This window comes from Nelusetta ayraudi, unplaced genomic scaffold (genome assembly GCF_046127955.1).
Source record: "Nelusetta ayraudi isolate G7.1 ecotype Tasmania unplaced genomic scaffold, CSIRO-AGI_Nayr_v1 ptg000128l, whole genome shotgun sequence".
Lineage (NCBI taxonomy): Eukaryota > Metazoa > Chordata > Actinopteri > Tetraodontiformes > Monacanthidae > Nelusetta > Nelusetta ayraudi.
In genome coordinates this window covers 961045-984658 of record NW_027466178.1, presented here as the reverse complement: position 1 = coordinate 984658, position 23614 = coordinate 961045, and the positions used below count along the sequence as shown (strand labels likewise).

Here is a 23614-nt window from a genome sequence, read left to right as displayed (position 1 = left end):
ACTATTTGGTTCGTTTTTAAACAGAAGCTGAGTGCAAGCTAGTGAAGATGTCTACCACTTATGCCTGAGAGCAAAAAAACAGCCCTCAGTGGAAGGGATGACTAACCTGCTCTCCAGCCAACTGGGTGTGAGATCAAAGTGTGGAAACGGGAGCTAGATCCGATGAGTTCAGATGTCGCAGCGGTTTCTTAAAGCGGAAGCGGTGTTTCTGCAAGGACCACGCAGCAGTTCCTGTTCCTGCGGCCTCCACGCACCAAGGCAGAGCAGCAGCAGCAGCAGCAGCAGCAGCAGCAGCAGCAGGAGAGCGCCGCACATAAACCTTCAAAGAGAGCGGTGTGCACAGATAAGAGCCACAAATGTTTACATTTGCAGCCATGCAGGCACATGCATGAGCAGGGAGCCCTGGGCGCCGCTTTGTAGACGATACGTTTGATGAGACCGACTTGAAATGAGAGGGAGAGATGAGCGTTTTGGAACAGGTCCTGAGTTCACATGTCTTCGGCTGTTTAGCAAAACACATTTTGGACAGATAATTAAAGGTGTGTCAAAGACATTTAACGCACAGTGCAACTCTCGTGTACACAACTTTTACCGCTGTGGACAAAGTTCCCAGGCTGCGTAGAAACTTCAAATAAATTGTTTTTCAGCATGAACATGATTTCTTTTCAGAGCAAAGAGTTAATTTATAGCAATGCAACATTTTACTGGCGTAAATATGTGCATGATAACAGAAGGAAATGTGTTTGGGCAAAATGTAATCTTTTGAAATTAGGATAATATGAGTTTTTATAATTCCTTTTAATCATGTTAATTCAGTATGTAGGTTTGAGTGGGACATACGTGGAAAACATTGCATTTGTTTTGCTTGTAAAAAGTCATCCTTTTTCTCATCTCCTATCTTTTCCGGGGAAATTATCGGGTATTAGGCAGTTCCCTCAAAAACTGTCTTAATTCTTAAGGAAACTGAAACGGCTATAAAAATGTGAAGAAAGGAAAAAAAATCAGAAACCTGCCTGGACACAGTTTAGTCAAATGTCAAGTTCAGAGACCCAAACTATGGATGATGCTTTTTTTGTCATCCAAAAAAATTAAGCTGGGCAAGTAAAACCAACTCTGTCCAGATCAAAGGATAACTATTGGAAGATTAGACGGAAAGAGGCGTGGGCTTTTTTTTTTCCAGTGTCCTCCATGAACTTTTGCATTATGTGCTGAAGCTTAAAGAGACAGTACTGTCCACATTTCCCTCCTACAGCGTTGAGATCCTCACACATCCAGGTTGTTTTGGTGTAAGACCCTGAATTCTCAACACATCTACAGTGATGTTCTCCGCCTTCTCCAAATAGTTCCTAATTATACTTGAGTGAGTTTTTGTTGTTGTTGTTTTTTTTAATTTTGGGATAACTGTCCCTTTAACATCAGAAGGTTTCTCATTGGCAGATGGTCGCAGCTGACCAAACGCAAGCTAAAGAGGGTGAAACGTAGAGACAGAAAAATAGTCTTTCCGTTTCAACAGGGAGGTGAGGGAGTTCAGTGCTGCACCAGCGCTTTGCCTCAAAGACAACATAGAAAACCAAAACACACATATCACCTGAACAGACGTCTACAACCTGCACAGTACTGATGATACCACCGATTTTTCTTTCTGATCTGAGTAAAAATCAGACCGATCTGATAACTATACTTGTGCAGATACCTAACGTGTATAATATCACAACAAGCAAAGGATGGGGCAACTCTGCTCTGAATGCGTCATCTTTTTTAGATTCAACTATATATAGTCTCTCTAATTAGTCAACAATAAATAGATTCAAACACATGCTTTTTAGAATACTCAAATTGAAATTTCCGGTAACATATTTAATGAAATAAATACACGCCACATTAACTGCACATGATTGTTAATACCTACATTTAACAGTTCAAGCAAATTAGACTGATCGTAAATAATAATAGATAATTCATTGTGTAAATGAAATGTTATTGTTTTACCCTTATTTTCTAGTATATATTATTCAAATGTCAGCACCACTGTTTTATCGCAATTACTCTGTAAAATGTAATGAAAATAATCATCACTTCATATTTATTTCCTGGAAATATTTATTCATTTGAACAACAGCACATTTTCTCCCCCAGCACCAAGCCCCTGGGATCCCCTATGGCGGCTTCTGCGTTATGTGGCCTATGGAGCTAAGCGCACTTCACACCAGATTGCATCAGGATGCACCAGCCAGTCAAAACGAGCCGGGACACAGCACGTACGATGCCGTGACGTCACGCTGGGAATATAAAACTCTTTTGTGTCAATTTCCTGGCCTTTATGATTTTTTTCTTTAAATTAAAAGACCATGGCTTAAAAATCTACAATGAAAAGATTTATTATAAATCGAGTTTCAGGTCACAGTCATCCTGTCAGTCATTTTACAGGCGTATCTTTTTATATCATGGTCTTCTGGGAAAATGCTTTGTGGGCCACATGGGGTTTTTGCTGCAGTACTTCGAGTGGCCACTGAGAAAACAATTGCCGTATTACCAGTCCGGTATCCAGTTTTTATGATCCATCCATGGTCTGCACCTGGGTAGTTCCTGCCTGCAGTACCAAAGTACTCCACCAGAGACGTTAGTCTTGCCCCAGACGCTGTGCTCAGTGTGCCACAGTTATTACACATGACACACTTACCCAGGGGGAAGAACAAGTAGTTCCCATCAACTGCGAATCATTTCGACAAGACCTCAGTAATTTAGTTACTTCCCAATTTTAATGTTATGATTACCACAAATGACTGAAGTATCAAAAGTATTGATATTTGGATGTGAGAATCTATTTTAAGAGCATGAAGTACAGAAAGTGTCCATATTTTAGTATAGATCCGCACATCATTAAAGTTCAGGGTGTCTTCACACCATAATACCTCCATGCTTTACACTGAGCAGAAGCTCAGTACAGCTGGATGCTATGTAGGACTGTCTCAGGAGGCCGCCGCTACACGTTTGACCTGTCAGAGGAACGTTTGGAAGACATTTAGGTTTCGTTACTCTGAAATGTGAGCGGCCTGCTGCAAACGGCCATCTTTGTGAGTTGCGCTGAGTCACAGCGGCGTCACATGGGACAGAATGCTTAAAAAAACAACGCCGAAATCTAAGTTGATGGGTTTAAGCCACAGATTAGAGTTACAGTTGCCATTAGAGGCAAGTTTAATGTATAATAAACTGGTAGAGGAAGAGAAAAAAAATTTGGTGGCGCAACAGGAAAAGGCAGAAAAAAGGGGGAACGAGGAGGAAGAAGAGGGGCTTTGGGAGCGTCGATGTTGCCAGAGGAGACTGGAAAGGATAGGAAAATCATCTGGGAGGGGTGCCTGATACGGTGGGAGGAAGGAGGGAGAGAGGGAGGGAGCTGCGGCGACGGCTGGTTTTTCCACTGCCGGAGCGAGAGGACGGTTAAATCAAATTAATTAGCTCCTTCATCTCCAGGCAGCTACTCAGGCATGCTGTTCTGGCGAAGAGAGGCAGTCGGAGGGACGGGAAGGGGAGGTGGGGGGTGGGGGGTGCTGTGGACACAAGAGAATGGGAAAAAAAACGAGATAGGACATGGTGGAGGGGTGAAAAGCCTGCTGCTGTGTGTGTGTGTGTGTGTGTGTGTGTGTGTGCGTGTGTGCGCCACTAGCCGAGGGGAGGGGTGCATAATTCTCTGATAAGCGTGAGGCTTGTTTTGCTGGAGCCTCTGTTCAGCCATGAGCAGCAGGAAGGGGAGGAGGAGGAGGAGGAGGAGGAGGAGGAGGAGGAGGAGGAAGTGGCTGACGCTGTGGTGGTGCTGCTGCTCTTTGGGCGACGCTACTTCCTGTTTCTAGACAGCCTGTAGTTTGAGGGCACGGTAAACAACCAGCGCGCACCTCTGAAAGCAGCAGCCCACAGTGGCAGGGCCGGAAGAGAGCAAAGGGACGTCCTGCAGAAAAATGAAAGAAAATAGGGCGCAAGGGATTTCCGAGCACGAGGATGTGATCTGGGGATAAGATAATAAATCAGTCATAGCTGCCAAGACATGAGAAGAGAATGAAAAGGAGAGCAGGAGAGCGAGGAGGGGAGAAAGAGAAGCAGATGGTCATGGGTAATGACATCATGGCGGGGAGGAACTACACAACTGTGGAGGAACTTAAAGGTCCCTCGCAATACCCATTTCATTTTCCAGCCAGCAACTGTCAGCGTGTGGGCATATGTGAGGTTGTTTACTGTGCAAACCAGAGGCAGGATAGGAGATGAGAAGAGAAACACAGGCAAAATGTGAAAAAGGTTTTGAATTTGGAAGTGAGAGTGGTGCATGGTGAGGGGAAGCGGTGGGTTAGCAGACAAGGCAATTATGTGAGAGGAAGGGTGGACCGTGCACAAAATGAGTTAGGACATGTGGAATTATAATGAAAAATGTTTTTAAAAAAATCCCAACGAGAGACAAAGCGAAGTATGAAAGGCTTTGCTAGAGGTCAAATCCTCAGGAGAAGAGAGCAGTAGGCTGCTCGGTGCAGCCACACTGCCCGAGCGAGACTTGGCTGCACCGCGAGAACCCCAGATTAGCACTAAGCCGATTGCAATGTGAGGTGGGATCAAGAGCAATTAATTTAGCACCCAGATAGTTCCAGGAATGGGCTGAAAGAAACACACACACACCCAACAAAAAAATTGTGGAACCCCCTGTAAAACTCTGCCGTGTCCTCTGAGTCAAAACGCATGCTGACTTAACATTCCTGATCCCGTCTGTTCTCCACAAACCAGCCACCGACAAAGACTCCTGTGTAGAAGGAAATAAAGGAGAGTGCAGCAGATGAGAATTTGGACGGTCTAAAAGGGGTGTGTGGACGATAAAAGGGAAAAAGAGATGAAGATGCTTGGCAGGGAGTGACACGGGCCAAAACAAACACTCAGAGAACAGGACATTCTCTTGTGGACAGAAATGGGCCGGCTTGTTCCAAAAGGCTCTGAGAGAGCATGCCTCCAGTCCTGCGTCACCCATTTTTCATTACAAAACAACATCCTGGTCCATAACTTAAGGGGAAAACAGAATCTCTCTTGTTCTGATCAAAACTGAAGCGTCACTCTTGTTTTGGGTGTAAAAATAGCTTAATCTTTGACCAAGTTTGTACAATTAATATCCCATAATTTATTTCACAAACTTCACTCGAACAATAGGTCCATTTTGTGGTGTGTTCATGACCTACAGGGGTCTACAGGACATGGCATCCGGCTATTTCAGTGTTCTGAGAAATGTGTTTGCATTCTGGAACTGGATTGTGTTTCTAGGATGCATGTTTTCCTTTCCTAGTCAAATATGAAACGTGATGCTGCCAACAGAGCACACTCAAGGTTATTTTGGCCTTGTAGGTGAATTGACATGAAAACTCAACAATCATACTCAGCATCTGCTCATCTGATTTCTTTCCTCAGCCCTCGTTCCTGTTCAAATTCACCAGCCAGTTTCTGCCACGGCCAGACAACAGCTCCCCCTAGATACTTGAATCATCAACCATTGCAAGAATGATGCCCCTAGTGGGCAAAAGCCACTCTTCCACATGGCCCCTCATCAACAATTCAAACCAACAACGGGCAACAGTTGTGCGTCCAAGTGGTAAGGGGAGGGTTAGAAGCAAATCTGCATGTGCAGCTTAAAAACTACAGTACTGCGTTGATGCTGAATATGGAGACAGAACTATGCAGTGCTGCTTCTGAATTTCAAATGTTCAATTTAAAATAACTTTAATTAGACACCTAGCAGTTCACCTTGCAATGCATTCAGACTTTTAATACATAACAATACAAACTAAAACTAAACAACCGTATATTTAAAAAATACTTACTGTTCAAGCAAGATAAATAATCACAATTAAAATCACATAATCACACTTAGATTTAGAACTATTTGACAAAATCGTATTTATAAATTACTCACTACCACTATGACATTCATTGGCAATTGCTGCAGGGCCACCAAACGTATTCATAGAATGAGGGAAAGCTTGTGAGTGTTTTTTGTAAAATATGAAATATTTTAATGTACTTTGTTTTTTCACATGCAAATTTTACAGAAAATGTTTAATTTATGGGTTTTGGTTGTGAAATAAGTGTCAAACATGATGATGTATAAAAACATAAAACACTACTGCCCTGCAAAATTTGCAAATATACTGCCCTGCAACAGACTTCACTTTTGGGCTTCTGCACTGCTCTAAGGTGAGCAGTAGAGGGAGCCCAATCGACGACCTCGAAGGAACTTACTTCCGCATTGTGTGGTTGTGCAATGCCGCGCAACAACGCTGATTATTTTCAATATGAGCCAGAGGGGGGAGCAATCTGGTCCATAACGAATCCTTTGTATAGTATTGGTATAGCATGGCACATGGTGAACAAAGTGATTTACTGTCACATTCCTCTATGTACATTTTCATGGCCTTGGGCAACACCAAGTCTTTTTTATGAAAAACATTTTGTTCCATTAAAATACTGAATGTCATATTCTCTCATTCCTGTGCATGTAACAAATGATCCTGGCAAAACGATATGACTTTCAGAGGCAAGTCCAAGCTGTAGGTAGGTGAATGTAATATCCAAGTATCACACTGCAACATTTTTAATCTGAAAAGAATAAGACATCAACACAGTGAGTCAAGATTAAACAGCATTTTATTAAGACAAGTCAATACACACTGGATAGCACACCGTGGATTCATTGGTTGTTACATAGTTATTTCATACTAAAACCATACATCAGGTGGAGTTTATGTAATCCTAACAAAGAGATAGGTACAGCTTGTCGGTTTTCTATTCAGCTATTAGATTGTTGATCATAGACTCACAGTTCAGACATCCATGAAAATATATTCTTGCTCTAAAAGGACACTGGATACATCAGGTTATTTTTATAACACACATTTGTATAAAGCTGCCCTGCCTTAATCGCCAAATACTTTTCTACGTAAGAGTAACCATTAAAATACCCATCAGCCACTGTACAAATACCCAAACCCTGAAGATATGGTTCAAATATAAGATATGGTGGTGGACACTCACGGTTTAGATGCAAAAGGCCCGTTTAATTCACAAGTACATCGCCGTTGTATGTGGCGAGAGTTAGGACAAATAAAATGTACGTAGTTGACTCGCAAAATGGCTTCAACTTCGAAAGCGACAAAGAGCCAAGGCTATTGAATACCCAGCAAACTAGTAGCCACTAGTTCAGACTAATTAAACCCTCTCAGGTTGAAACGACACGCGGCAAACACGCACATTAACGTGGCATGATTAACAACAGTGCCATGTATTTACTGGGAATCTATTTACTTAGTCCTCAGTTGCTCACATCACCGAAACAATATCCAAGACTCCATTTTTCGATCCCGACAAGAAAAGCGTATCGTGAAATACCGCCATGTTGAGCATTAATGGCGTATAGCCGCGAAAACTGATACGAAGCATTAATAGCCTCAACTACTCGCCGAAGCAGAAGAAAACGGCACCTCGCGGAGTGTCATTGTATATATAGTGCTTTAACATCGATCCTACCGAATACAAAAGTGCCCAGTGAACGTTTTTACAGTTGAGGCCTTGCTTAGCAGGCTAAAGGTTTGGTAGCGTCGCAAACGCCATTCGGCTAGATGACCAAGTTAGCTGTGCTAGCTTCACATGAAGCCAATTTCTAGATACAACAGTTGTCCAACGCGTTGTACAAACTAACCAACCACTAGCAAATAGATCGCAGTCTTGTTTATAAAAAAATAAATAAAAATAAAGAAATAATATAAGTTTGGATCAGAGAGCATACCTTTGTTGGAGACAAAGTAATCAAACAGCTAACCTTGTAACCGGGACCGCAGTGCCAAAATAGCAGACGTTCGACAAAATTGGAGATCTAAACGATTGTTTATGACAACTGATTAGTTGTTGAATTTACCATTATCTCAAGAAGCAATTATATCAAAACGTATAAAAGATTTGTCTCCTACCCGCGAAATCTACGGCAGACAAGAATGCTTTCGAAACGCGGCCTTCAAAACACTTAAAACGATTTAAAGACGTATTCGGAGTAAAATATATAGAAATGTGCATCATACCGACATCAGTCAACCAACACACAGGCCTAGGCAAAAAATAACGACAAGCGATGTAAAATCGAGGCATTAAAAGAACAAGTTAGGCTTCCCCGAGACTTTCCTATGTAGCGTACGGAAAATCCAATCCGGTGGCCGGGCATCACTTGCAGGCGAGTCCGAGGATCACCACAGAGTCCCGTAGATCCATAAATGCGGGAAAAAAACGAAAGAGCTGGAAACGACAATATTTTCGTAAATACATTGAAAATCATGCATTGTGCATGGATTCGGTGGAATTATATAATGCATTTCGACAATTTTCTCCCGTAATGTTATCAGTCTTAACAGGCCTCAACCCCGAGCCACTTTTCGAAGAGCAGAGGCTGTTCCAGAGCAAGACGAACGGCACAGAACAGGGATTTTTTTATTTTTGCTCTGAGCGAAGAACCGAGCATCGCGAACGTTCGGAAAACATCGGAAAAGGGCGGGTTTTGATTATATTATTCAAATAACGTTCGTTTCCCAACACTATTGGCCAACGTTTGACCACTACTTAATATTAAATAGAAAATAGACCAATCGGGTGGCCTTAGATTAAATATTCATATTTTATATGCAAACTAATCCGCGAAACGCCTGCAAAGTTATAATAAAGCCAATCAGAACGAGCCCTTGCAACCATCACACCCAGCATCAATTTTGATTCGTCAACGGAAACAAACGTCTTATCTCATTCGGTGTGCGTCACTAAAAGTTAATTATTCATGAAATAGTCCCGTTTGACCAATCAGCTTTTAACGACGGTGCTTTATGTCCCACCTCCCGAAGAGTCAGTCCCTGTGTGTTTGAGTATGTAACCCCGTAGTGTCCGCTCGGTCTATAAAGGCGAACGTTGGAGACACAATCCCTCAGAAGCGCTTAGTGCGCTCAGCGGTGTAGACCTAGAAAAGGGAGGGGGCTTGTCGTAGGCGCAGCGCTCGGGATTTGATTCTATAAAATCCGGCTGTAAAAGCGACGGGGCTGCTGTGGTCCTTGGGATATCACCTGCGGAGGTTACCCGCTCACCGTTGGCGGCCTGGCCAGGGTCGTGCTGCTCACTCCTGCTCACAAAGCGACGTGCCGAGGAAGGACGCGTCTCTTTGAATACACAGGATGCACGGACCGCCCTCCGGCGACAGCGCATGCCCACTGCGCACAATCAAGAGAGTACAGTTCGGCATCATCAGTCCAGATGAGCTTGTAGGTTTATTTCTCTTGGTCAAGTTGGGTCTTTTATCAGTAATCGAACTGTTCACACATCTCTTTTGAAATGTGACAAACTTAATCATAACAGTCTAACATGTTCCCGATACACGTGTTTGCTAACAGAAATCTGTGTCGTTAGCCTAGCCTAGCTTTAGCCTTAGCTCAACGTGCCTTGCTTTTAGAGTGAAAGCTAACTAGCACGTAGCAAGAAGTTTGAAAACTTCAAGTACAATGTTATTTTTAGCCGATCCATGTTAATCTATCAATTAAAGTCCCTTTATATTTAAATGATGTGTATGTCAGACCAAGTACGGAGCGAGTGTTAAGCGTCTGTTTGGATTTGTTTTCCACATCTTGGTTAGTGTTTGCATTTTTCAGTCAATAAACTAAAGGGTACTCTATAAAATCAAGACATGCGTGTTTTTCTTCTTTTTTTTCAAACTTGACGTTCAACATCGAGAGTTTTATTTTTTGTATTTTGTTTTAAATTTTTTCGATTGGGTGCAGAAAAAATGGAATGAAATGCTACCTGAGACATTCTTTAATCCTCATTAATACTGAATCTAATTACTTATAACAATGTTATTTGACCGTCCAGTAGATTAAATCTCTTTCCTAGACCTCGGTTTTCATTAAATAGTCTGTGACTTGAATTTACAGTTAACTTGTACATCTGCTGTTTTCCTCCAGAAACGGATGTCCGTCACCGAAGGGGGGATCAAATACCCCGAAACAACTGAAGGAGGACGTCCAAAGCTGGGTGGCCTCATGGACCCGAGACAAGGGGTCATCGAGAGGAGCGGGAGGTGTCAAACATGTGCAGGTACTCCACAGCCCATCGTCATCTTGCGCGTTAATCAACAAGTAATCGCCAACTGTCTTCTCCTCTTACGGCTTTTAATTCTTCACTTAGGCAACATGACAGAATGTCCGGGTCACTTTGGGCACATAGAACTGGCAAAACCAGTTTTTCACGTTGGCTTCGTTACGAAGATAATGAAGGTCCTTCGATGTGTCTGCTTCTTTTGCTCAAAATTGTTGGTGGATTCAGTAAGTACACATGATCTTACACATTATGCATGATGATGAATCCATTTCATTCTTTATGATAAATACCCATTCACAGCTTCTTCTTTTTTTTGTTTTGCAACTATTTCAAACTGTTATTTTTGTCCCACCTCCAGAACAATCCAAAGATTAAGGACATTTTGATAAAATCCAAAGGGCAGCCCAGGAAACGTTTGACACACGTCTACGAATTGTGCAAAGGGAAGAACATCTGTGAAGGTGGGGAGGAAATGGACAACAAATTTGGCATGGAACAGCAAGAGACTGAGGAGGACATCTCAAAGGAGAAGGTATGTGGCCAACGTACTTCAGTCAAGAGTTGATCGCCCTTGACTTGCACTGTTCAACGTTCTTGATTCCACTCCTTGCTGTAAAACCTCAACAGGGTCACGGCGGTTGCGGACGATACCAGCCGCGCATCAGACGCTCTGGTTTGGAGCTGTACGCAGAGTGGAAGCACGTCAATGAGGATTCACAGGAGAAGAAAATCCTGCTGAGCCCAGAGCGTGTGCACGAGATCTTCAAGCGCATCTCGGATGAAGAGGACGTCATCTTGGGTATGGACCCCAAGTTTGCTCGTCCAGAGTGGATGATTGTCACCGTGTTGCCTGTCCCGCCACTGGCTGTCAGACCGGCAGTCGTCATGCAGGGATCTGCACGCAACCAGGTAATGATACAGAGAACCCAAGAAACCCCTTCAGCTCGTGAGCGCCTCATTTGTTTTATTCGGTGGTGCCAAATACAATAATGAATGAACAATGAAATTTGTTTTTTCTAGGATGACTTGACCCACAAACTTGCTGATATTGTGAAAATCAACAACCAGCTCAGAAGAAATGAGCAGAGCGGTGCTGCAGCTCACGTCATCGCTGAGGACGTCAAGCTTCTTCAGTTTCACGTAGCCACCATGGTGGACAACGAGCTTCCAGGCTTGCCCAGGGTATTCATATATCTAACTATCAGTCTTTTGCTGTTTTATATTTTCTCTGGCAGACATGTCATGAACACTTTTCCTTTTCACAGGCGATGCAAAAGTCTGGCCGTCCCCTGAAATCCATCAAGCAGCGGCTGAAGGGAAAAGAGGGCCGCGTCAGAGGGAACCTCATGGGCAAGCGTGTGGACTTCTCAGCCCGAACTGTCATCACCCCCGACCCCAACCTGCAAATCGACCAAGTGGGCGTCCCAAGATCCATCGCCGCCAACATGACGTTCCCGGAGATCGTCACCCCTTTTAACATCGACAGGTACTGCAGAGTGGTCAGCCAGTCTCCATCACCAGGTTCAGAATTGTCATGTTTAGTTCTGATCCGGAGCGTCATTGTGTTGGCTGTCCACAGATTACAAGAGCTTGTGCGAAGAGGCAACAGCCAGTATCCCGGAGCCAAATACATCATCCGCGACAACGGAGACAGAATTGATCTGCGCTTCCACCCAAAACCAAGTGACCTTCATCTGCAGATCGGCTACAAGGCGAGATTATACTACAGTGTCCCTGTAGACACGTCTTTTACCTAATGATTGATTCAAAATGATCTTTACCATAACTATTTTTTTTGCCCTCTCTTCAGGTGGAAAGACACATGTGTGATGGCGACATTGTCATTTTCAACCGGCAGCCCACACTACATAAAATGTCCATGATGGGACACAGAGTTCGGATTCTGCCGTGGTCCACCTTCCGACTCAACCTCAGGTAAAAAAAAACAACAAAAAAACGATGCTGCCTTAAGGCTCATTTATTCCCTCGGCAAAATATGAATATGGAGCCCTTTGTTTCATATAGATATATGAAGCGTAGCAACAGATGGCTTTATGTACAGAAACTAATTTTAAATGAGCCTTTACGCTTGGCAGGGACACTTGTTTTTTTATATAGGAAACATGTCGACATAGTTTCTTACGAAACAGGATTAGGGCCACAAGAACAGAAAAAAATCTTACAGGATCATTTTGAGTTTTAAGTTGAAATTTTGTGAATAAAGTGAAAATTTGGTGCAAAAGTTGATGTAAAAAAGATGAAATTTCATCACTGTCGTGACTTTATTCTCGATTCTTACTTCACGTTGACATTATTTGCAAAATTTCAATTTTATTCACGAAAAACTGAAAGAAAATTGAACTTTATTCTTGAAATTTAGAGTTTAATCCTGAAATTTCAACTTTATTCTCGAATTGGAAACGTGGGGGAAAAAACAAAACATTTTTTTTTTCTCTTCTTGTGGCCCTAATCTTCTTCCATAGTTTCTTGGTGTACAAAATGTTTTAGTCATAAAATGTTTTTTTTTTGATATGACAATTAAGTTCCTTATCTCCTCCCTAGTGTGACGACACCATACAACGCTGACTTTGACGGGGATGAGATGAATCTCCACCTGCCCCAGTCTCTGGAGACCAGGGCAGAGATCCAGGAGCTGGCCATGGTGCCCCGTATGATCGTCACACCACAGTCCAACAGGCCCGTCATGGGTATTGTGCAGGACACCCTGACGGCTGTCCGCAAGTTCACCAAGAGAGACGTCTTCTTAGACAGAGTGAGGCTTTGAGCAAAGAGTCGGTAGTGGTTGTTTTCCACCTGAGCGGGTCATAATAATCTCGTTTCTGCCCTGCAGGGGGAGGTGATGAACCTTCTGATGTTCCTCTCCACTTGGGACGGCAAAGTGCCTCAGCCAGCCATCCTCAAGCCCCGTGCTCTGTGGACCGGGAAGCAGATCTTCAGTCTCATCATTCCGGGACACATCAACGTGATCCGCACACACAGCACTCATCCAGATGATGAGGACAGCGGCCCGTACAAGCATATCTCTCCGGGCGACACCAAGGTAAACCACGCACACACACGTTCTGGGTGAGAATGTTGAAATTGTCGTGTCGACGGGGCATTGGATTCCCATGTCGGTCTCAACAGGTCATTGTGGAAAATGGCGAGTTGATCATGGGCATCCTGTGCAAGAAGTCTCTCGGAACTTCAGCCGGCTCCCTCGTTCACATCTCCTACCTGGAGATGGGCCACGACATCACCAGGCTGTTCTATTCCAACATCCAGACTGTGGTCAACAACTGGCTGCTCATCGAGGGTGAGACGTCCCCTCCTGTCTAATCATAAACCGTTAATTCTGTTCCATTTCTTAAAATCTCTTTCGCATCAGGTCATTCCATCGGCATTGGTGACTCTATTGCTGATGCCAAGACCTACCTCGACATCCAGAACACCATCAAGAAAGCCAAACAGGATGTGATAGAAGTGAGCAACAATATTAGCGCAGCCACCAAACAGATTAGTTCCTTGAAATACACTTGCGCAAATTTTTCACGTAGCGTGCTGTTTAAAATAAGCCACTTCTTTTTTTCGCCAGGTCATTGAGAAAGCCCACAACAACGAGCTGGAGCCGACTCCTGGAAACACGCTGCGTCAGACCTTTGAGAACCAGGTCAACCGTATTCTGAACGACGCTCGTGACAAAACTGGCTCCTCCGCCCAGAAGTCTCTGTCCGAGTACAACAACTTCAAGTCCATGGTGGTGGCTGGATCCAAGGGCTCCAAGATTAACATCTCACAGGTAAGATTAAAATCCAGCTAAGTGTCCTCTAATCTTTTTTTCTTTAGTTGCTACTGGCTGTTACATCTCTGTCCCTGTTTCTCTTCAGGTTATCGCTGTGGTGGGGCAGCAGAACGTGGAGGGTAAACGTATCCCCTTTGGCTTTAAACACCGAACGCTGCCTCACTTCATCAAGGACGACTACGGTCCTGAGAGCAGAGGCTTTGTGGAGAACTCCTACCTGGCCGGCCTCACACCAACAGAGTTTTTCTTCCACGCCATGGGTGGCAGAGAGGGTCTGATCGACACAGCCGTGAAGACGGCTGAGACGGGTGAGTCCACCAGAGGCGTCTTTAAATGGTCTTAGCTGCAACTTTCAGAGGCCACATTGGGTTTTAACAAGGCTCTGTTCGGTCACAACAGGTTACATCCAGCGTCGTCTGATCAAGTCCATGGAGTCGGTGATGGTGAAGTATGACGGCACGGTGCGGAACTCCATCAACCAGGTGGTGCAGCTGCGCTACGGTGAAGATGGCCTGGCAGGAGAGAACGTGGAGTTCCAAAACATGGCAACACTCAAACCCTCCCACAAGGCCTTTGAGAAGAAGTGAGTCACATGAAAGATACCCTGAGAGCAGTTAGTCAATATAAAACTAATATTTCTGTTTATTAACATGTGGCTGGAATTGAAGAACATTAGAGTTCTTAATATTATTATAAAAGTACTAGAACAATAAACTTACTCTTGCAAAAATTCAGTGAATTCCTGTTCACTCACAGGAGAATTCAACATTTTGCATCATCATTACTATATATTTTAATTTTTAATTTCTTTGTTAGGTTCAAGTTTGATTGCACCAATGAGCGAGCGCTGAGGCGGGTGCTGCAGGAGGATGTCGTCAAAGACGTGATGACCAACGCCCACGTGCAGAGCGCCTTGGAGAAGGAGTTTGACAAGATGAGGGACGATAGGAAGGTGCTGCGAACCATCTTCCCCACCGGGGACAGCAAGGTGAGGCGTCGCTCCTCCACTTTAGTCTTCCCGTCTGAAAGCGCCGTTTCCCTCACACGCTGCAATCTACCCTCTCTCCTGCAGGTGGTGCTGCCGTGCAACCTGGCCAGAATGATCTGGAACGCTCAGAAGATCTTCCGCATCAACACTCGAACCCCGACGGACCTCAACCCTCTGAGGGTGTTTGATGGTAAGCTTGAAAAAAAAAATGGCGATAGAAACTGTGCAGCAAAGCAACCAGTTGCTTTTTGTTTCTTTCGAATTGGCCACGCAGACTTGTTGCTCCTGCTTAATTAGTGACAGGATTTTCAGAGTGACGTGGATGAAGTCCAGATTTAGAAGTACAGACCAGGTAGTGGCTGCAGGTGCTCCGCAAAGCTGCGTAAAGCTGCGTGTAAATCCCTGGCTGCTGCGTAACAGGGGAATCAGTGCAAGTCTAGTCGGCGTCTGTCCAACTTGAGCTTAACAGCCAAGAAACCCCGCCACCCTGATTAATAGAATAGCCTAACACACCATTCAAAGCTTCAAAAATAAACTCATGATTTTAAAAGAAGAAAAAAAAGGTCTAGATGTTAATGCACAGGTGTGCATGCTCTGCAGGCGTCCACGAGCTCAGCAAGAAGCTGGTGATTGTGAACGGCGAGGACCCGCTGAGCAGGCAGGCGCAGGAGAACGCCACGCTGCTCTTCAACATCCACCTGCGCTCCACCCTCTGCTCCAAGCGCATGACGGAGGAGTTCCGCCTCTCCACCGAGGCCTTCGACTGGCTCCTGGGAGAGATCGAGACCAAGTTCAACCAGTCCATCGTGAGTCGTCCCGCCGCCGCTCCAAGCTCCGCCACATCTGAATAATACTGCATTTTATTTCTAGAGCGCTTTTCAACGTTCTCAGATACTTTACAAAATTCTGGTTAGAACATATTGGAAAATAAAATTTGCGATTAAACATAAAACAAAACTTAAAAATATAAAAACAAACATGAAATGCAGGTCTTGCTTCCTTGTCAGATGGTTAAAGTCTCTCTTCTCCCACCCGAAGGTTCACCCTGGAGAGATGGTGGGCGCTCTGGCCGCTCAGTCGCTGGGAGAGCCCGCCACGCAGATGACGCTCAACACTTTCCACTACGCCGGCGTGTCGGCCAAGAACGTCACGCTCGGTGTGCCTCGTCTGAAGGAGCTGATCAACATCTCCAAGAGGCCCAAGACTCCGTCGCTCACCGTCTTCCTGCTGGGTCAGGCGGCGCGCGACGCCGAGAGGGCCAAGGACATCCTGTGTCGACTGGAGCACACCACGCTGAGGAAGGTGAGACGGAGAGGAGGGTTCAGCCATGCCACTTTATTGACCGATACTAATAGTGAGCGCTTGATGAGGCTATTACACATTATAGAATTAGATTTATTTTATTTTTTTCCACAAATGTTATTTCAACAACTTTCCTCAGCATGTTTTTCTTGTACAAGTTTCACTTCAGTGCAAACACAAATTTGACAAAATTGTCATGCATATATACACACACACACACACACACACAATTGGTATTGACACGTACACTACCAGTCAAACGTTTGGACACACCCTGTGAATTTAATGTCTTTTCTTTCATTCTCATGACTATTGGCATTTCATAAAAAGCATATTTAGAGTTATTGAACGTGTTTTTCTTTGCTGCATAATTACATATATCGTGCTCATATATTCGATGTCTTCAGTATCTGCAGTGTAGAAAGTTGTAAAGATAAAAAAAAAAAAAAATTGCATGACGAGGTGTGTCCAAACTTTTGACTGGTAGTGGACATCTGTGAAGGTTCTCAGTCATCCAGGTCATCTTAAAGGCGAAGGATGAACTGAGGGCAACTGGACTTGTTGTTGCAAGAACACAAGAACCAGTCCAGTTGTTCTAATTCATTGCTACATGTTTTACAAGTATGAGTAGAATACTCAATTGGTATCGGTGCATCTCTAATAAATGATAAACGATTTCGACCTCGAGGCTGACGAATATGACAACCACCACCCCCCCAACCCCTTTCCCTCAGGTGACGGCCAACACGGCCATCTACTACGACCCGAACCCGCAGAACACTGTGGTGGCCGAAGACCAGGAGTGGGTCAACGTCTACTACGAGATGCCCGACTTTGACGTGACGCGCATCTCCCCGTGGCTGCTGCGCATCGAGCTGGACCGCAAGCACATGACGGATCGCAAGCTGACCATGGAGCAGATCGCCGAGAAGATCAACGCAGGTGGGCGCCGCCGTCCGCGGCCACGCAGTTTGCAATTTACGATGATGGCAATTAAAATCTGTTTTTTTTTTTTTGTTTTGTTTTGGGTTTTTTTTCAAATTTCCTTCAAGGTTTCGGCGACGACCTTAACTGCATCTTCAACGACGACAATGCCGAGAAACTCGTCCTGCGAATCCGAATTATGAACAGCGATGAGAATAAGTTTCAAGAGGTCCGTCATCTTGCCTCACCACACATGCTCAGTGGTTAGGTGTCACAGCGGACACCAATAACCGTAGTTCTCTTTTTCTCCAAGGACGAGGAAGTGGTGGACAAGATGGACGACGACGTGTTCCTGCGATGCATCGAGTCCAACATGCTGACGGACATGACGCTGCAGGGCATCGAGCAGATCAGCAAGGTGAGCGGAGGGTCGTGAGCGAGGGAGCAGAAGAGGTGCACGTCCTCACTGAGGTGCGGTTGAGTCAGGCCTGACTCTCTTCTTCCTCTTCCTCTTCTTCCTCCAGGTATACATGCACTTGCCGCAGACAGACAACAAGAAGAAGATCATCATCACGGAGGACGGTGAGTTCAAGGCCCTGCAGGAGTGGATCCTGGAGACGGACGGCGTGAGTCTGATGAGGGTCCTGAGCGAGAAGGACGTGGACCCCGTCAGGACCACCTCCAACGACATCGTGGAGATCTTCACCGTACGACGGCGTCACACTTCATTCTTGTGCGTTAGATTTACGCCCGGTCTCCACGAGGTGTTGATTGTTCCGCTGGTCTCTCGTGAAGGTTCTGGGCATCGAGGCCGTGCGGAAGGCCCTGGAGAGGGAGTTGTACCACGTCATCTCCTTCGACGGCTCCTACGTCAACTACCGCCACTTGGCTCTGCTCTGCGACACCATGACCTGCCGTGGCCACCTGATGGCCATCACGCGTCACGGCATCAACCGGCAGGACACGGGCCCCCTCATGAAGTGCTCCTTCGAGGAGACGGTGAGACGGCGTCTCCGACGCAGAGAGAAACGTTGTCGTCCGACTAAAGCGACGGGTTTTCACTCGGCCAACCCTGTCGCTCCTTCCGCCCTCCAGGTGGACGTATTGATGGAGGCGTCGTCCCACGGCGAGAGCGACCCCATGAAGGGCGTGTCGGAGAACATCATGCTGGGCCAGCTGGCCCCGGCCGGGACGGGCTGCTTCGACCTGCTGCTGGACGCTGAGAAGTGCAAGTACGGCATGGAGATCCCCACCAACATCCCTGGCATCAGTGTGGCCGGACGTAAGTGGCACGGCGGCTCTATCGCCATCGAGTGGATGGTCCGAAGACCTGCATCATGTTAATAATTCCCGCTCCCTCTCTCTCCGCAGCCACCGGCATGTTCTTCGGCACGGTGCCGAGCCCCATGAGTGGGATGTCTCCCGCCATGACTCCATGGAACACGGGAGCCACTCCGGCCTACGGAGCCTGGTCGCCCAGTGTCGGTGAGTGCGTCAGCACTCAACGCTGCTGCGCTTTGTTGCAGTTTCAACATTTGTCTTGTCAATCACTTAACATTGCATCCCCCTCCACTTCCTCCCCTACAGGAAGTGGTATGACCCCCGGAGCAGCAGGCTTCTCCCCCAGTGCGGCGTCAGATGCCAGTGGCTTCTCTCCTGGCTACTCGCCCGCCTGGTCTCCCACTCCTGGATCTCCTGGGTCTCCAGGACCTGCCAGTCCTTACATCCCATCTCCAGGTCAGACACTCCACGTCACTTCCTCAATTAAAATGTTTTTTGTATTAAATATAGTTACATATGTGTTTAACATACACTGCCAGTCAAAAGTTTGGACACACCCTATGAATTTAATATCTTTTCTGTCACTCTCATGACAATTGACATTGCAGTTTCTCACTGAAGGCATCAGAGCTACATATGAACACACATGGAATTATGTAGGAAACAACAAAATTGTAAAATAACTCAAGCAAGTTTTATATTGAAATTCTTCAAAAAAAGCCACCTGAAATAAAAAGCATTTATTCAGAGTTATATATTTTGCTCATATATGTGATGTCTTCAGTGTCTATCTGCAGTTTCGAAAGTTGTGAAGGGAAAAAATAATAATAATTTGCATGAGAAGTTGTGTCCGAACTTTTGACTTAAATTTGTGGAAATGTGATTACAAACTGACCCTTTTTCTACCTGTGCCACTAGGTGGAGCCATGTCACCCAACTACTCGCCCACCTCCCCGGCCTATGAGCCCCGCTCCCCTGGAGGCTACACGCCGCAGAGCCCCGGCTACTCCCCCACCTCGCCCTCCTACTCTCCCACCTCACCCTCCTACTCCCCCACCAGCCCCAACTACAGCCCCACCTCGCCCTCCTACTCGCCCACCTCGCCCTCTTACTCCCCCACCTCCCCGTCCTACTCCCCCACCTCCCCCTCGTACTCCCCTACGTCTCCCTCCTACTCCCCCACCTCCCCGTCCTACTCCCCCACGTCGCCCTCCTACTCTCCCACCTCTCCCAGCTACAGCCCGACGTCGCCCAGCTACAGCCCGACGTCGCCCTCCTACTCACCCACGTCTCCGTCGTACTCGCCGACGTCGCCCTCCTATTCGCCCACCTCCCCGTCCTACTCCCCCACTTCGCCCTCCTACTCTCCCACCTCGCCCTCCTACTCGCCCACCAGCCCGAGCTACAGCCCCACCTCGCCCAACTACACTCCCACCTCGCCCTCCTACTCCCCGACTTCGCCCTCCTACTCCCCCACCTCGCCCTCTTACTCCCCGACCTCGCCCAACTACACTCCCACCTCGCCCAACTACTCGCCCACCTCTCCTTCCTACTCGCCCACCTCGCCGTCCTACTCGCCCTCCAGCCCGCGCTACACCCCGCAGTCGCCCACCTACACGCCCAGCTCGCCCTCCTACAGCCCCAGCTCGCCCTCCTACTCGCCCACCTCGCCCAAGTACACCCCCACCTCTCCCTCCTACAGCCCCAGCTCCCCCGAGTACACGCCCACCTCCCCCAAGTACTCGCCCACCTCGCCAAAGTACTCGCCGACGTCACCCAAGTACTCGCCCACCTCTCCCACCTACTCGCCAACCACGCCCAAATACAGCCCCACCTCGCCCACCTACTCCCCGACGTCCCCCACCTACACCCCAACCTCGCCCAAGTACTCCCCCACCTCTCCAACCTACTCCCCAACCTCGCCCAAGTACTCGCCCACCTCCCCCACATACTCGCCCACTAGTCCCAAGGGCTCCACCTACAGCCCCACCTCCCCCGGGTACAGCCCCACCTCGCCCACCTACAGCCCTGCCATCAGCCCCGACGACAGCGACGAGGAGAACAACTGAAGAGGCGTTGAAGAGGAGCCGCCGGGCCGGTAGCTGAAACACATCGTTAGCCCCCTGGTGGACACCTGAAGAACATCACCCTGGAACTGGCTGGAGGTGGCGTCACTTCTGTCGACAGAGGTTCCAACCCTGAAGGATTTGTGTCCCACTGGTAACCACCAGGGGGCCGCCCCCCTCTGCCACCAAGAAAGCAAAACTTTTTTGTGAAGACTTGAACTGCTTTGCCCGAAACGGGAAAGAAGGCTGCCTTTTTTCCATGTTTTTTTTTTTTGTTTGTTTTAAATTTTAAGCGGGGGTGTATAAAAAGGAGATCCAATAGAGACTGAGGAGGAGAGGGAAGATGTGAAGAGCAGATAGGTGGTGGTGGGGGGGGGGGACGCCTCTCTCTCTCTCTCGTTTAAAGTGTTGATGGAAGTGGAGACAGAAGAACGTTGCCAAAAGCCTTTTTTTGAGAAGTGGATTGTATTCATCGCGAAGCTGACGAGGAACTGCAGACTTTGTTTACAGCAGACTTCACAACCTTATTAGAGTTTTTTTGCTGCTTTTTTGTAAAACACCAGTTGCCCAGAGAAAAGGAGAGTGAGAGGGTGAAGAGAGAGAGAGAGAGAGAGAGAGAGAGAAAGCTCTGTCAAGGAGACTAAAGATAAACAGTCAGTGCATGGCAAAGATCCTTTGGTCTGTATGGAAAAAACAAATGTCACTGATTACATAAGTATATGTACCCCCTCCAACCCCCCGCCCCCGCCCCTGCTCTTCCCTCCTTCACACCCCAAAGATAAAAAGCTGAAAGATGTCATGAAAAAAGAAAAAAAAAACACCCACCAGCATCTTCTTGTCCTCGGTTATTTTGCAGTCTTTAGCATCGAACGATTAAAAATAAAAACTTTACAGATTGTTTTTCCTGCTGCAGACGGAATTAAAAAAAAAAAAAAAGATTATATGAAGAAAATAATGACCAAGGTCACAAGTCGGTCTTCAGTTTCCTTTTCTTTTCTTTTATTCTTGGCAGAGAAATACGTACATGGCATTGTGTGTCGTTGCTGCACTTGTTAATACATTTAAAGCAAACATAGGTTGATTTTATTATTTTTCCAACCCTCATATCCCTTCCTCCCACTTGCTAATCTTCATCCCACTGCTGATAGCTGAACTGTACACAGGATTATTTGGACTATCCAATTATTTAAAAAGGAAAGTTTAAAAAAAAAAAAAAAAAAAAAAAACTTTTCTGTGTGTATATGAATAGAGGTAAAAATTAATTTTATTGTTTTTTGTTTTTTTTTCTTTTCCTTGATTGCTTTTGTGTAAGCGTGATTGCAGGCGCTGTTGGTTTGCTGTGGATGAAGCAGCAGGAGACTGTTGGGGTGGGGGGGCTTTCACTGTGGCTAACAGTAGCAGCAAGTGTTGCTTCACTTTCAGCGGCAAGACGTTTTGTGCGGTTACAGTGATTATTTTGGCCACCGGATGGCAACATTTCCCTTCACAACTGCTCAGATCTTTTTTTTTTCTTTAAGTAGAGATAATCCAAAGAACAAATTGAGGAACTCTATTTAAATTAAAAAAAAAAAAACAAACAAACAAACAAACAAAAAACTCTACTCACTACATTAGTGTGACTTTTTTTTTTTTTTAAGAATTGTGTTTTCTTTCTGTAATGATGGTCTGTCCGGTCTGAAAGTGTTCCTTCTGTATGACTATTGACAATGCAAACGTATCTGCTTCCTGTTCTCACTGCTCCCATCATTCATCTGAAGAACTCGCTCTCCTCCCTCTTCATCCACAAGTGATTTCATGTTGCTGAAATCAGTGTTTTGGTTGTATTGTTTTTCTTTTTGTTTTCCTACCAGTTTATTTACCTGTGAAAAGTGGAAACGTGGGGGAGAGACGGCGATATTTTGACTCAAAACTGGAAGTTATGTCAAGAGAAACTATTCTTCCAACATCGTTTCTGAAATGACAGGTCCGCTTCAGGCAAAACAGGTTGACAGTCAGACAGGAGATTGTAAAGTGGACATAGTGGACACTGTCCTCCTGACGGGTTGGTTTTGTTGCTTGTTGTGCTGTGCTGTCATTTCACACCAGCAGGACTTCCAGGTTGTGCCACTCTGTATTGGTGTGTTTGAGGGAGAGACAGGGTTTCAAACTGAGAAGACATGTTTTTGGGGGCAAAATTAGGTTTAACTTGAAATTGCCACTGTATAGAAATTAATTCATTATCTCGTTCTCTGTATCTTTGTTCTGTTTTTTGGACTTCGAAAAATCTTAATAAAAAAAGTTTTACTACAAGCTCGCATCTGTTCGTTATCGCATTAATCTGAACGCCCTCCCTCAACTTCCTCTTTAGGGGTGGGTCAAAGGTGACTGAGGCTCGCAGGTTGAGTTCTTCAGGGTTGGTTTCATTGCGCAAGTTTGGAAGCCGATTCCATCGAAAAGGGAAATTTGCGAAACACGGCAAAATGGCACTCGTCAGTACATATCAGTCCCGCTTCATTTGCCGTGTGTGACGTCACACCGCGCTCTGAATTGCGACGAAAGGCGCCAAAACGGGGTTTAAAATAGTTTATTGCGTTACTACTTTTTCGTTTTCTTTTTGCTTAAAAGACTTGATGTATCCTTCGCCTTTAAATATCTCAGGTCATTAATAAGTAAAGAATTGTTTTGGCGGGGGGCACAATGGGGGTACGTTTCATTTTTGGCCACTAGATGGGGGTAGAGAACCGTTAGAGTAACAGTTGGCGCCACTGCCAGGTTGCTTCTCAGAAGAAACGGGCAGGACATAACTTTGTCGTCGTTTACCTCTTTTCAGTTTTGTTTTTATTGTGAAGGTTGAAATCAAATAGCATCCTTAATTGGTCCCATGGACTCTATTTACAAAACTTTCTATATTCCGGTTTAAATAAAAGAAAAGGCACAATGTATACAGCTTGTGTTTCCTGTTTTGCTGAGTGTTCAGAGTCCTGTTTTTGTCCTTTTTGTTTTAATCTCATTTGATGAAAAATGACGTTGCACACATGCTGCTTGTGCAACAGTGCATGTCAACAAGTTGCCACAGAACCCTGGGCGTATATTCCTCCTACACAATCTTCTGATCTCCTGTGTGTGTGT

The 23614-nt window shown here is 45.8% G+C and overlaps 1 protein-coding gene across 1 annotated transcript; it reads left to right on the top strand.

Annotated features, from left to right (window-relative positions):
• Nucleotides 1-8981: 8981 nt before the first annotated feature.
• On the top strand, nt 8982-21088 carry polr2a (RNA polymerase II subunit A). The gene is made up of 29 exons (XM_076050600.1): nt 8982-9311; nt 10008-10140; nt 10231-10367; nt 10502-10675; nt 10771-11052; nt 11164-11325; nt 11409-11629; nt 11723-11855; nt 11954-12078; nt 12706-12916; nt 12995-13204; nt 13291-13459; nt 13532-13626; nt 13739-13942; nt 14031-14253; nt 14345-14528; nt 14762-14933; nt 15018-15123; nt 15534-15739; nt 15972-16235; nt 16970-17177; nt 17288-17388; nt 17473-17577; nt 17684-17866; nt 17955-18158; nt 18255-18441; nt 18531-18644; nt 18747-18896; nt 19359-21088. Exons 1-29 carry the CDS (start codon nt 9225-9227, stop codon nt 20507-20509), a joined length of 5901 nt encoding a protein of 1966 aa, XP_075906715.1. The 5' UTR covers nt 8982-9224; the 3' UTR covers nt 20510-21088.
• The last annotated feature ends 2526 nt before the right edge of the window (nt 21089-23614 follow it).